We start from the raw sequence: 13,887 nt of genomic DNA on the forward strand, positions 1-13,887 counted from the left end.
CTTGGTTTCTATGTCTTACACCATCTGAGCTTCAATTGTTGATTACCTATCTGAGGAAAATCTGTGCTGTAAGTACTGACAATTTTCCGCAATGTAATCAGCCCCCAAATATTCCCCGGTTATCAAGTTTATCAGTACAATGTTTGGGTGCAGAATATTCAACAAATATTGTAGGTCATATTCGAGCAACAATTATGTAGCTTATTTGCTGCCATATCCGGAGCTCGGAATATGCAGCATTTATTTATGGCTTTCTTTCGATGTTCGGAAGCCAAGTATTCAATTTTTATTTCTTACACCTCGTTGAATTTCTGCACAATATCCGGGGAGCGGACATCTTGGATTGCCCCCAGTGGACACTGCCAGGAGCGGATTCGAACTGACTTCATCGAGTCTAGCTTGCTTGTGCCCGGAATGGGCTTACATCTCGATTAGGAAGGTGCTTTCCACTTTGAGACGATGTGTCGATCAATGACCTCGTTGTGCGTGCGTCATTCTCTCCTCGCAGACTGCATATGATATCATCGCTGTCAACGGCTCTCTGTACATATATATACCGGCGTCGACGTCGAGGAATCCAGTTTCCCCCTTGCCTTTGAACCACATCCTCTTCGCTCCTTCGAACTCTAAAGCCGCTCGCACAAAACATCCGAAAATACTTCATACATAGCAATACAACTCGAGGTAAGCATCGTCATAGCTCTTGAGGTCGTATTGATAGCGTGAGCGTGGTTGTTCGTTGCGAGTCGTCTTGTCGTGAGTTTGGTCGCGGTCGTCGTTATCTGTCGTAAAAGCTCGTCGTCGTCGTCGTCTTCCGTTAGGGATTTCTTATCTTCATCATTGACTGTCGTGAGTCGATCGTATTAGTAGACGCTTGTCGTGTGCTCGCTCGCTCTTGTCGTCATCTGTCGCGAATCGGTCGCGTTCGTAGACGTCTGTCGTGTACTAGGTTGCTCTCGTCGTCGTCTGTAGCGATCGCGGTCGCGTTCACTGTCGTCTGTCGCAGGTCTAGTCGCCGTCGTTGTCGTCTGCAGAAGGTTTGGACTCGGGCATCGAGGACCTGGTCGTCTTTGTCGTCGAGCGCACAAGTGTTTGGTCGTCTTCTGTTTAGTATCGACGCGCATATATTCAGATCAACGCGGCCATTTTACTTGTTTTATATTATTATAGCTAGTTGTCAAGTTATTGTACCCTTCGACCATCTCCGGACGTCACTGCAACGCATCGCTCCCACATCGGCGGTAATTTGCGATAAGGCTTGGACTCCAAGCGCCTGATTGGAACTTCTGCAGAACTCACTACTGAAGCTGTTCAATAGGTTCGGTCGGAGTTCGAGTTCGGTTGAGAATAGTTTTAACGGTTCGCGTCCAGATGAGGGGCATGAATACAAACCCTTGAGATGCGAAGGCCAAGAGTGTACCTATTGCGGCAGTCGAATTGGCTACTGACAATATTGCAACACATTCTGAGAGGTACTAACATGCAGAGCAAGGTGTATTACCTTCCTCAACGAGACTTCTCCAATAGGCTGCTGAAGATGCTACGTAGCATGGTATTCTTGACTGGTTTGTGCATGGCTTCCAGTTACGTTATCTTATATATGTACATTGTTTAAAGTATCGGAGCCCTTGATGTTGTATGCAATGAGAAAAGCAAAATGCTCAGACCGCCAGCGCATGCCAGAGACAGTAATACAAGGCGCTATCTAGGATCTGCCTAATGATATCAACTTAATGTTATGGTCTCAGTCGGGCGATATTTCTACACGGCTGTTGCCTACTACTTCGCTATGTCAGCCGAAGAATGAACTTCCTTGAGAACGTGCTAATCACACCCACTTGCCAGCAGTCAGCAGATGCACAACAATCGAGGTTACGACTTACGACTGAATAAACCTGAGGATCTTTGTCCCCATGCGCTCTGCTTGGTTTGTACGGCACCATAGGAATGGAGACCGGTTGGGGACCCGCAGCAGGACGGTAATGATAGTGAGTGGGATGTCCAATACTCTCGCTCTGGCGGGATGCCAACTGAGACTGGTCCTGGGCAAAGTTGAGCTTCATCGAACTGTTTGGGCTAACGACGACAGGACTTTGAGCCACCGCTACACCCAAGGCCATTCGAAGGATGATAAGATGTGGCGCGGTGAACTGAACGACGTTCAAAAAACCTGATGAGAAACTGCGGCAGAATCATTGAACTGACAACATACCGAGGCAGCACAGAACAGAGCTGAGAAAGGATATTGCAGCACTGAGTTCACTGCATATAATGGTATGTATATCAAGCCGCAGATGGTGTACAATGCAGCAGATTCGGTCACGACGCTGACCGCAAAGGTGTAGCGACTGCTGGAGGCAGAGAAGCCTCCAAATAAGTTGCGTCGTCGATAGAGCAGGCGGCCTGCGATGAGAAGTGTCGCCAGGACGTTGAGCGCTACGGATAGTGACCAAAACGCTGTGCCAAAATGCACCACTGCATCTCCGCCATATTTGGTTCCTGGCCGCGCCGTAGAGATCAATGTGCTAAGTCCACATGCTGAGGCGTATATTGAGTACGACGAGAAAGGGTGACGTACTGCTACTCACCCACGTCCGCTAGATAGACTGTGACTAAGACAGACAGTACCGAAAGACTACCCTCCCAGACAGTGTAAGCGCGCCAGATCTGCGAGCTTTGCGTTAGATAGGAGAACGAGGTTGTATACAGCCTTACTGACAATCAAGCTATCAGCCAACCAGATATTAACAACGATGGCCACATTCTTTGCCTCAGCCAAGGGGGAAGACATTAGCAGAGCGACTGCAGCAGAATCTCCTGCGTCTTGCACGAACTCTTGTTCGCTCCACTGTGACCCACTGATGAAGTAGATAGTAGTGGCGATGGACATGGCGAATGTATATGTGATCAGGACGTAATGGTATTTCCCTTCTCTCCGTCCTGGTCCCAGGAGGAAGTATGTGCATATTGCGGCCAGTAGAATGTTTATTCCTGCACTAAGGATCAGCACACACCCGTATAACAGAATGGCGTACGTACCGTAAGTGATGGCTGCCACATAAAGAGCAGCGAAACTCAAGCGTGGCACTGTGAGAGAAGAAGCCATGACACAGCGGGTGAGCTCTGCTGCAATGTCCACCGGCTACATTTACTTTATATCTGCATCAAGACCGGGATCCCAGGAACGATTGCGTGATGCAAAGGTGATACATCAGTTTGTTACAGATCATCATGATTATGGCTGTCACATGAAATCGATAGTCGGGATGGAGTGCCACTCACTCGTAGGGGTGATAATGGGGGCAGCCTATGTGCTGTTGATGTATGTAATCAATACAGCGCGAATTCAAAAAAGGAGGAGATACTGTCTCATAAAGAGCTTGAAGTGATGACCATTGCCAGCGCGACAACAGTTGCACAGCTCCTTCATCAGGGCGTTTCTTTTTCTCCGATGCCCTCCACCCAATACGGTGAAAGATACAACACCCAGGCTCAATGTCCTGCAGAACGTCACCGTAAGGCGAAACGTCCATAAGCTGGCAGAAGCTTCGCTTTGCCATGCCCTAATGTAGAATTGCACACATATGGCTTCGGAGGTTGGCCTTCGGTATGCACATCCTCTGGGAGGCTAAGTGGGACGATGTCCTCTCCTGCCTCTGTCTTGAATTGGCCTGATGCGTATTCTGCTCTACACTGCAGCCATGATCCCTGTCCAAGAGAACTCGGGTGCTATCATCGACGCACTGGAGATAATCACCGCAGCGCCTGTGCATTTCCACAATATTGGTTTTGCAGCTCGATAGCCAGATGCATAGACAAGCTGCGTTGCTGGATATGTCAGGACTATTTCGATTCATCCTTGGTTTGACAGGAAGTACGAGAAACAAGGCAGCAGCGTGGAACAAGTAGGCCGCTGCCATCCACGCTAGCCCTTGAATCAGGTCAACCTCTTGCTCGGACCACAGGATGTCAAATACGCGCACCTGTCACCTAACATACACGGGGGTTACAATTGTAGCAATACCTATTACAGGAGTGTCAGTTCCACTCACAGTGGGTCCTTGTTCTGAGGCCCGAAGTCTCGTTCCCATTGCCGGCGGAACACGATGGAGAAGCTATGCATATGCGGTAAGCAGTATTTGTCATCTATGGATCTTCCATTTCTATGATGCAGATCCACACCAGATGTCGGAGCATCGCCACTGGGATCGAAAGTGGAAATAAAGTGTCGCGTCATCGCCCTTCCAGCGGCACACGCATTGTGGCGTCTTGTTCTGATCATGCTATCCGAATTGTGGACTGTCATTCTCAAATCGGAAGCCCCACCGACAGAACAACACTACCATCCTCCAGAACCACAGCCGAGGACCGACCTGCCAAGAAAGACACATCATCGCTGCCATTCCCACTCGCGGACTATGCCGCGTTGACCTCGGGAAGGCCGTGCTCCTCGGTCATCTCGGCACCATTTTTCTCGAGCCCCCAGGAGTCGTCCACGACACTCTGCAGCGGGAGCTCCTTCATCAGCAGGGAGCTCAAGAACCCGAGCCCCGCTACCGCTACCATCACTTCCCAGAGGACGTCCAGCGACTGTGCAAACGCGGCGCGGACCTCGTCTTTCAGCGGCTCGGGGAGCGTCGGGATCTGTGGGATCACCGCATACGCAATTTCGACGCCCTGAATATCGTTCAGGAAGGACTGTGGAAGACGAATGCGTAGCTGGTTCTGCAGCACCGTCGAGCCGATCGTGATGCCCCATGCCTGATATATGCGAACACATGAGCCTGAGCGGGAAACCAGACAGCGATGTAGAGCAACGTGTGCCGGACTTACCTGGAAGAACGACCGGACGAAAATGAAGAAAGAGAGCGCGCTCGCGTTGTCGGTCACGGACAGCGGGGCAAGGATGGGGAAAGTAGTCGCCGTGAACTATGGACCAATTCAATAAGCGCATGTCCGTGCGGTACGATGTGCACAGGAAGACGCGGCCGCACGCACCAGTAGACCAAACCCGATGCCTGCAATAATCTGGAAGCCAGCCCAGTTCCGGACGGCACTGTTCTCGTGCAGCGTACTTTGAAGCCCCATACCGACGACAACGAAGCACCACGCGATGACATTCTGCGGCCTGTATTTGTTCGTGGCGGTGGCTGTTGCGCCTGCCACAATTGCAAACGGTGCGATCGAGAAACTGTACGGTAGCATGTCAACGCCGCTGCGTAAGGGAGACGCGTCTTTACATCCTTGGAAGTAGACGGGCAAGTAGACTGTATGCGCCGTGTGTAAGCACCCCTCGTGACTGTTAATACCAAATGATATACGCACACAACGCCGCCGAAATTACGAGGCCCTGAAGTGCTGTTCCCAGGTAACTGTATAGTATAGCTGTTCGAATGTCAAGTTGAGCTCAAAGATTTTGAAGACATACCCGCTGACTGTGGTGCGGTTGTTGAGCACTCGCCACGGGACGGTTGGCTCCATCGGCACCAGAGCTTCATAAATCATGAAACAGATGATTCCCACAAAACCCAGAATAAGAGGAACGAGGACTCGGGCTGAAGACCAAGGGTATTGAACACCGCCCCAGGTAAGGCCAAGTAGAGCTGCTGTACTGCTTCCCATGATGATAATGTTTCCTCTGGTTACGGGCGATATATATCTGTCAGAGCTATCCTAGATACGTGGATCCTGGAGCGAATGACGCACATCAGGTCGATTCTCCGCATCTTCTGCCGGAATGTCGAACGTGGCGTCTTCAGCTTCAGGAAGAATATGCAGAGGAACATGGAGATGCCCGTCAGTGGCAGGTTCAAGTCTGATATGCTGGGGTCAGTTTACGTGAAACAGACAATTGGACTCGCAACGCACAGAACAGGCCACGCCATGAGAAATCGCGTCGTTGTGCGAACGCGCCACCCTGAATGAGAAGTGAGCATCTCACATACACTTGGGGCGGCTGTGCGCACTTACCACAATGGGCCCCATGATAGACGCAATGGACCAAATGAGTCCGATCATTCCCTGGTACGCACCGCGTTCGCTCAGTGGTACCAGATCAGACAGAATGATCTCTGTCAGTGCCAAGATACCACCGGACCCAATGCCTTGCACAGCTGGCAGAGTAGCAAGCAGATACGGTTAATGTACTGGGCTATGTTTAGACGGCGAGTACTTACTGCGGCCACCAATGAGCATGGCCATGCTCTGTGCCGCGCCACACAATGCGCTACCGAGGGCAAAAATCACAAGACTAAGAAGCAGCATGGGTCGACGACCAAAGATATTCGCAAGGTGACCGGATAGCGGGAGGAACGCTGTGCCCGCGAGGGTGTACGCAGATCCAACCCAAACAAATTGGTCACCATGGAAGTGGTTCACTATGGTCGGAAGAGCAGTGGCAACCGCACCCTGTATACCTCGACTGTCAACAAGGACAGGATTACAGGTACTTTTTGTGCATACCGTGTCCAGTGCCGCGAGGAACGTTGCAATCATGATGGAGAGCATTGACATCCAGAACGACGCCGATTTGGGTGGAGGGTCCGACGCTTGCGCTCCTGGCCGCTGCGCAACTGCAGAGTCGGACGCCGTCGGCTTGACATGGTCCGCCATTGTGGTTTGTCAAACGAGGGGGGATGGATGGGAGACGAGGGAGTGGTCGTGTTGGTCACAGGCCTCAGGTAGACCCATTCGCCCGACGCATGTTCTCTGTCGCGCGATCGGCCACAGACCATTGGGGCACAGAGCGACTTTTCGGTTATGGCAGGCCCGCTGCTCGTTCCTCTGCAAAACAACCTGCCAGCGATCTGATCCTCTACTCGTCTTAACGCCGCAGTACCGATTTGGTCCGTCCAAGGACGCTGGAAGTGGATTCCCACAATGGGCTACCGTTCCGAGAAGCAAAGTGCCGCCGTAAGGCGCTGCTGTCGGCGCCAACATTGTTCGGATAGGATATGAGGTTCTGTCTAGGATTGGAAATGCACATACTCAGCGGAACCGCTATCCATGACGATGCCGTGAACACAGGTCTCGCCATCCCTCGCCGGCCACGGTTTCCGGGGGCGATACAGGACCTATGTACAGCAAAAAGACATGTCAAAAGGTCACCCTTCCGCGGTCGATCTCGTGCCTTCGTGAATACTATCATCTGCGCCATTGGATTCCCAAAGGGGTAAGCGCCTCAGGGCTGTGGCGCGTCAGCTTCCGTCAGATGCCACCACGCTGACGACACTATCGCCCCAGGAATGGTAAACAGGTTCGCAGTCAGCTGCGAGGACTGCCCCTTCGACTACAGGGACGGCTAGGTGATTATTGGGTATTAGGCATCTTTAGTTGGGTCCAGAGCACCCAGGGAGCCCGGTACTGCAATTCGATTACGCCCTTGGCTCACAAATTCTCCACCATTGCAAGCGCTCAGGTAGCGTGGAGGTGCTCCCGAGCAGCACACTGTAATGCTTCCGGACGCGTTTCTGACCGACTATCAGATAGCCAATACGGCAGTGACATTGGTGTGCCGCTGTGTCGTGAAAAAAGGTCATGACCACATATATGCCTTATCGCGATGCACCTTTAGTCATGCGGTAGTTCTCCTCCGCAAGCCGGTACACCGCCGTCCAATCCCGACACAGCCGCGGGACCTCTGCGTTCACGCTGCGCACGCCCAAGATGGGGATGACCGGCTCAAGCGTCGGGTTCGCGTCGCACAGAATGGTCTGGCGCAAATAGTTGAGGCAGTGGTGCACGTGCTCGGTGGACTGCCGGGTGTTCATGGCTTCGCGGAGGCGTGCTAGGCAGTGCAGCTGGTGGAACATCGCGAGGCCGAGTGGACGCTGCGACTCGCCGAGGCGGAGGAACCCGCCCCCGGCAGGGAATATGGACTCCCATTCGGCGGCGGCGTCTGCGGTGTATATGCGATAGTGCACCGTGTTTTCAGGAGTGAGGGCGACAGTCTCCAGCTCGAGGGGATAGTGGGCGGGGTGGTCGTCTCCCAGGAAGGCTGCGCTTGCCAACGCGATCAGCACCGTGCTATGCCTCTAAGCAGAAATGGCTCACTATACTCTGAGAGGCCCTTATGCTGTGCATGGCGCGAGTTGAGTACAGCAACGAATACGCTGCTCAGGCTCGTGAGGAGGCAAAACGTCCCCACTACGATGAGCGCGATGTTGGGAGACATAAACAATGAGGCGCTGTAGGCAACCGCGTCAACAACGTTGGTCTTGGCAGAAGTCTTTGGAGACCTTAATATGGTTGCGCTTGTTGCAGTATTGAGCTATCGGAAAGCCTTCGACAGGAAGAGTGAAACCAGCCTCGAGGCGGACACGCGATCGGGGGACAGGGCACGCAGCACAAGACATATTCTGGGCGCTGTGTGCGGCCGGGACTTGCGGAGCCTGTTATCTATACGAATACAAGATTGGAAGGAGCTTGTGTGGCGCGAACCCTGAGTATAAAACTAGGGACTCGACAGGCGTTCAGATCACTCAGCTTCATACGACCTGCACGCGGCAGCCAACCTACAACATGCGCACTATCTTCATTGCCCTCTACGCAACCATCGCGGCTGCATCAGCCGCGCTGGTGGTCGGTGCTCCCGTTGAACCCAGTAGGTCTTCGCCCACATCTGCGAACTTGCCCTCACTGATACGAAAAACGGCATTTGCAGCTGCAGACGCAGAATTTGTGGACGACGGTGGATGGTTTGTCGCAAGTCCCGAACTTCTCTCTCCAGGAGAGTAAGGTGAGCGGTCTCCGAGACGCCCGTACACCGCAAGCGGCTGATGAGTCCTGTATTTACCGTTGCCAGCACATGTAGTGCGCTGGAATTTGTGCTTGATCCTGTTTACGTGCTTGGTGTATTCCTAGGACTGTGTAAATTTGATGATCGGAAGGAAAAGCATGCAGACTTACCCGTCTACTGGCGGATGAAGGGTCTGATGTGCGGTCGAAGGAGTTGAGCAGAGAGACAGCGCATCAATGCCAGATCGTGATCGGGCAACATGGGTAACACCCTGATTTAGAGGAGATCTGAGATTGATCGCGAATGGTTGAACATGGGTGTCCATCAACATGTGTCACGACGGGCGAGCTTCTTTCATAGCGCATCGGATGCCAGGCGGTGACCTCGGGCTGCCCTGGAGTCTGGTTACGAGACTACGCTGCAATGCACCGGGGACGATGCCGTGTCTTCCAGGCGGCTATAAGGCTGGGCCCCAGACCCCATGATCACCAGTCGCCGCCGCTATGGTCGCGCTCTCGTCCGTCTTCGCTGCCCTCACGTCCATCGCCGCCGGCCTGTACTTCACTGGTCGCTGGCCTGGCGCTGGCCCCGCCCTCCAGGCCGCCGACGACGTCGAGCGCTTCAGCTGCCGCCCCTTCCTCCCCAAGCTCTTCGTCGACACCCCGCCGCCCGCCGACCACCCGCTCATCAGGAGAGCAGCCGAGCGTGCGGGCGACTTCTTCTCCACGCGGTTCGCCCAGGGCGACATAGACAGCCTCTCGATCGCCGTGGTCACGTCCGACGGCCCTGTGTTCGAGCAGAACTACGGCGTCATCCGGGGAAACGAGTCCGCCACTTCCCCGCTCACCACCAGCCATGCCTCCTACCGCGTCGCATCCGTGGCAAAGCTGTTTGCCGTGCTGGAGGGTCATATCCTGGCAGAGCGGGGCGTTCTCTCGTGGTGCGTCCGCAATCACTGACATGTCGTGTACGCCGAATCTCAATTCGCAGGGCAGGGACGACCCCGTGGAGAAGTTCTTCCCGGACTTCAAGTATCGCCTGGACGGCGTCAAACCGACAAATAAAGACGCCACAGGAGAGAACATGGCCGTCACTCTCTTCGACCTCGCGAGCCATATGTCCGGCATGGGCAGGGACTGGCCTCCGGGCACTGTCCACAACTGGCCAAAGGACATGATGGGCGGAGGCCCGCCCCCCACGAACGGCCTACCGTTCCCTGACCATGCGTCCCTGTTCCGCGCAATCGAAAGGTACCGGCTCACCTCACCACCGTGGTCGTATCCCGCGTATTCCAACACCGCTACTGGTCTGCTCGGCATTGCGCTCGTCGCTGCCAACCGCGCTGCGAGCAAGCACCCGGAGCAGGAGCCAGCCGAATATGCGGAGCTCCTGCAGAGAGACATCTTCGGCCCTCTTGGCATGAACGGCAGCCACTTCCTGACGACGGACGCGAACAAACACCAGGTGGTCGTGCCTTCACTTGGGCCAGAGGTCGCGGTATGTCACGACACCACAGGACTCAGATTGCTAGCTCACCACGCTGTCAGGACCAAGACTTCCTCGATGCCATGAATCCAGCGGGAGGCCAGTTCTCGTCCCTGTCTGACTGCATCAAGATCACGCGGGGACTGCTGAATCCTGTGTCGCCCGAGAGCCTGATCTCACGGCGCTCCATGGACCGGTGGCTGCAGCCCGTGCACTCATTCGACGAGGATGACTGGACCGAGATCGGCTTCATTTGGGAGATCATTAAGGCGCGAGACTCGAATGGCCGGCCCCGTAAGATTTATTGGAAGCGTGCGTGCTCGCTTTTCTGGAAGCATTCGCGCACGGTTGCTGAGCTTCTCTGTGTGTAGTCGGGGCCATGGCGGGGTACCATGCGGCGATCGCGATACACCCGGGTGCCTCGTATGGGGTCGTGGTGCTTCTTGGAGGACACTACCCGGATGCTGCCAGACTCGCTTACGACGCCTTCGAGCTGTTCCAGCCGGCCATGGACGAGGTGCTTGCCGAGTACTCCCAGGATCTCTATGCGGGATTCTGGTCGAGCGAGGATGGGCTCAGCAATGCGACGATCGCCGTGGAGAAAGGAACACTGTACATGGAGCGCATGTTCCTCAACGACACAGACATCCTCCCAAAGTTCTACGCGCCCGGCCGCCTTCCCTTGCGCTCGTCGGAGCGGCGCGATGAGTTCAGGTGAGCCCGTCATGAGCATGCATCCGCACGCATGCCTCCCATTCACGGACACGATGTTCAGGCTGGACACGGGGATCCCGGGGTACAACGGGAAGGTCCACATGGGGTGCTACCCGTACTGGAACGGGCAGGATCTCTGGGGCCTGCGCAACGACGCGCCGCTTAACCTGCTCTACTTTGACGGCGCTGGCAGTGCGCGCGCCATGCACGTTCCGTCAGCCGACGTCGTCATGCGCCGCTGATGCGCTAATGCGCACTGCTTGGTTCTGTGGGAAGGTGTCCCGGCTGTCGCTGTGCGTGTGATGGTTTTCACGAGATGGCGCACGCCCTATACGTACGCGGATTCATGCTGTAGGCGGGACTTGTTGTCGGCGCACGACGTACAATTCATTGGTGCCAAACGTTGTGGGAGGGATAGTTACAGAGTCGTCCGGAGATGGTCGAAGGAAAGATAGGAGATCGGCTAGCTGTAATATAAAACCATGATTGAATGGCCGCGTTGATCTGACGAAAGCGACCGCGCTCGAAACAAAGAAGCGAGACGAATAGAGTCTGATCTCAACCCTATACGCGCATATACCGAGCAACTCGGGCTACGCTGATGTCGAAAACTTAGCCCAGTGATCGACGACATAATAGACTACCGCCCCGCGACACGACAACGAGGATAGCGAACACACGACGCGACGACGACACCACAGAATCATCCCGAACGGACTACGAACCGACGCGACAGACTAGACGACAGCGAACGCGCGACGCGGCGACTCACGATACTGTGTTCCACGACAACGAGCTCTCGACGCGACGACCCGATACGACTCAAACAATCCTTCAACCAATGAGGAGTCTATCCAGAGACCAGCAAAGGCCCATTGTTCAGCGAGAAGAGACTAAATGAGGGACTTACCAAGTTGACTCTACGATGATTTGTATGGTTGCGATTTTACGCGAGGAGAAGGGAGCAAGATGGAGGTTTGAGTGCAAGGGGGAAACTAGATTTCTCGACGTCAACGCCGATTTATATATGTACAGAGAGATCGTGACAGCTATGATATCATATGCGACTTGCGAGGAGAGAATGACGCACGACGAGGCCGTTGATCGACACATCGTCCCAAAATAGCAAACCCCTTCCAAATCGAGATGGAAGTAGTCTAGTTTCCAACGCGTCGCCTTACCGTGAGGTCGGCTTTTGAAGCAGCGCTCTAAATATGAGTGCAAGGAAGTGGCGGAGGACCAATATCCTGATTGCACCTGCCGTGCGGCGCGTATGAGTTTGCGTACTTGCTCTTGAGTATCTCGCCTCTTAGTCGCCGCGCTATCGTTCATAAAACGACTGTTAAAGTTCGTCCTAGACCCGAAGCGAGAACGATCAACGAAGATATATCGCGTTTGTCTGAGCTCTGTCAAACGCGTAAGGAATGTACAGGACGGCTCGCGCAAAAGTCTGCGAGGTACTACAAACAATGCCAAATACGGTGGCATGCGCTCGCCACAATCTCAAGTTCCAACAACGACAACCCTTGCTGTGAACACCTCAGACCTAGGCATATACCTCTCGAGCACCCTCGCGCTGCCGGTCATTCGGGTGATGGGAACACGGCAATCGGCCATCGATACCGACCTTACCGTAAGACAGTGTGCTGGAATTGTCTATCAGTCTGCTCTTAGGAGACTAGATGGAAGCCCATCTAGGGCATAAGCAAGCTAGATTCAATGAAGTCAGCTCGAGTCCACTCCTGGAAATATCTCAGCGTCCCGAGGATGTTACCCAGCGCGTCATATTTACTTGCGCACTCTGCCGCCCTCAGGAGCGTGACGACACCGGTGTCCCCGTTCAGCCTACACCAGTCGCTTCGTCTCGCCTTCAACACCATTTTCGCAAGCCCGAGAGTCGAAGAGGGATATCTGTACGTACTTTCTGCTTTATGTTCGAGGACAATGAACGAACTCGAGAAAATAGATACAAGAAGAAGGAAAGAAGGAACACATCTGCTGACGTTCTTCCGGATTCGACGTGTTTCCCTCCACCACAACATACGCGTGAACGGTGACCAATCTGGCCTTGGGATGTCGGTGTGTGTGCCCTTTCTCTCAACTTGGTAGTTGGCAATCACCGAGTGCCCGTCCATATGTGCCTCGCCTTGGGATGCGAGGCGGCCTCACTCGCAATCGTATGTACCTCACAACCGGTGCTCCCAACCGCGATACTGTCATTGCTCGCGGGAGCGGTAATTACGGTCTGAAAGGAAAGATGACATATATACTATCCGTGCGTGCTGCTTTCTTTGACCTCCGGTATATCATCAGACCTGCGGTGTGCGCTCGTCAGATGATCTGAACGCGAGACCCGTTGCATCGAGCATATGCCGGTGCTGCCACACATAGATCTCAACAAGGAGTGTCCAACGACGCGCGCTGTCGATATAGGCGCTTGTGGGTGTTCGTATGCCCCCTTTTTTCTTTGGAAATGACTGCCAAAAATGACACGCGGAGGTCTTCGGAGTTGGTGGCGGGACTGAGCCTTCGGACATCTCGGTGTCCGTGGGGAATGCAGATATGGATTAACCCTTTTCTGATTAATTTCCCTCCGCGTCTGTACGCGCTTGCGAGGAGGCGTCCATCGACGTCCCTATTATGGCCAATGGGCCTTGCGATCTTGATGTTCTGTTGCCCATCGATGTTTGTGGCAACTAACCTCCCGACCTAGGCCTCCAGGTTGGGTTCGTCATATACCCCGCAGGAAGCTTGCGTATTCGCACGGGGGCACTGTGCATTCTGCTCGGTCTGATGCCGCTCGGGCTCCAGAGCGGATAGACAGGTGTTCGTTTTGGGGACTTAGGCGCTCCTATATCTGCTTGAACGCCAGGAAATTGGTGTGCGCCTTCGTTCCAGACCACCCTGAGGCGTGAGCGTGACCGCCAAAGCACCGTCCTCTGCCGAACACC

The 13,887-nt window shown here is 54.1% G+C and overlaps 5 protein-coding genes across 5 annotated transcripts; 2 read left to right on the forward strand and 3 right to left on the reverse strand.

Annotated features, from left to right (window-relative positions):
* Positions 1–1,211: 1,211 nt before the first annotated feature.
* On the reverse strand, positions 1,212–3,106 carry POSPLADRAFT_1046515 (hypothetical protein; the record flags this gene model as incomplete). Its single annotated transcript, XM_024479051.1, has 7 exons — positions 1,212–1,273; positions 1,300–1,420; positions 1,884–2,150; positions 2,213–2,499; positions 2,589–2,667; positions 2,720–2,991; positions 3,040–3,106. 7 exons carry the CDS (start codon positions 3,104–3,106, stop codon positions 1,212–1,214), a joined length of 1,155 nt encoding a protein of 384 aa, XP_024338847.1.
* Positions 3,107–4,210: 1,104 nt separating this feature from the next.
* On the reverse strand, positions 4,211–6,612 carry POSPLADRAFT_1074411 (hypothetical protein; the record flags this gene model as incomplete). The annotated part of the gene is made up of 10 exons (XM_024482705.1): positions 4,211–4,761; positions 4,834–4,929; positions 4,999–5,267; positions 5,326–5,372; positions 5,429–5,638; positions 5,707–5,815; positions 5,869–5,917; positions 5,971–6,113; positions 6,177–6,408; positions 6,463–6,612. 10 exons carry the CDS (start codon positions 6,610–6,612, stop codon positions 4,417–4,419), a joined length of 1,650 nt encoding a protein of 549 aa, XP_024338848.1. The 3' UTR covers positions 4,211–4,416.
* Positions 6,613–7,553: 941 nt separating this feature from the next.
* Positions 7,554–8,173, reverse strand: POSPLADRAFT_1046517 (hypothetical protein; the record flags this gene model as incomplete). The annotated part of the gene is made up of 2 exons (XM_024479052.1): positions 7,554–7,996; positions 8,053–8,173. The coding sequence occupies 2 exons, from the start codon at positions 8,171–8,173 to the stop codon at positions 7,554–7,556; spliced, it is 564 nt and encodes a 187-aa protein (XP_024338849.1).
* Positions 8,174–8,520: 347 nt separating this feature from the next.
* On the forward strand, positions 8,521–8,736 carry POSPLADRAFT_1056648 (hypothetical protein; the record flags this gene model as incomplete). The annotated part of the gene is made up of 2 exons (XM_024480813.1): positions 8,521–8,602; positions 8,663–8,736. 2 exons carry the CDS (start codon positions 8,521–8,523, stop codon positions 8,734–8,736), a joined length of 156 nt encoding a protein of 51 aa, XP_024338850.1.
* A 504-nt stretch (positions 8,737–9,240) lies between these two features.
* On the forward strand, positions 9,241–11,178 carry POSPLADRAFT_1046518 (hypothetical protein; the record flags this gene model as incomplete). The annotated part of the gene is made up of 5 exons (XM_024479053.1): positions 9,241–9,677; positions 9,733–10,234; positions 10,285–10,534; positions 10,594–10,936; positions 10,998–11,178. 5 exons carry the CDS (start codon positions 9,241–9,243, stop codon positions 11,176–11,178), a joined length of 1,713 nt encoding a protein of 570 aa, XP_024338851.1.
* Positions 11,179–13,887: the final 2,709 nt, after the last annotated feature.

This window comes from Postia placenta (genome assembly GCF_002117355.1).
Source record: "Postia placenta MAD-698-R-SB12 unplaced genomic scaffold POSPLAscaffold_7, whole genome shotgun sequence".
Taxonomy (NCBI): Eukaryota; Fungi; Basidiomycota; class Agaricomycetes; order Polyporales; family Adustoporiaceae; genus Rhodonia; species Rhodonia placenta.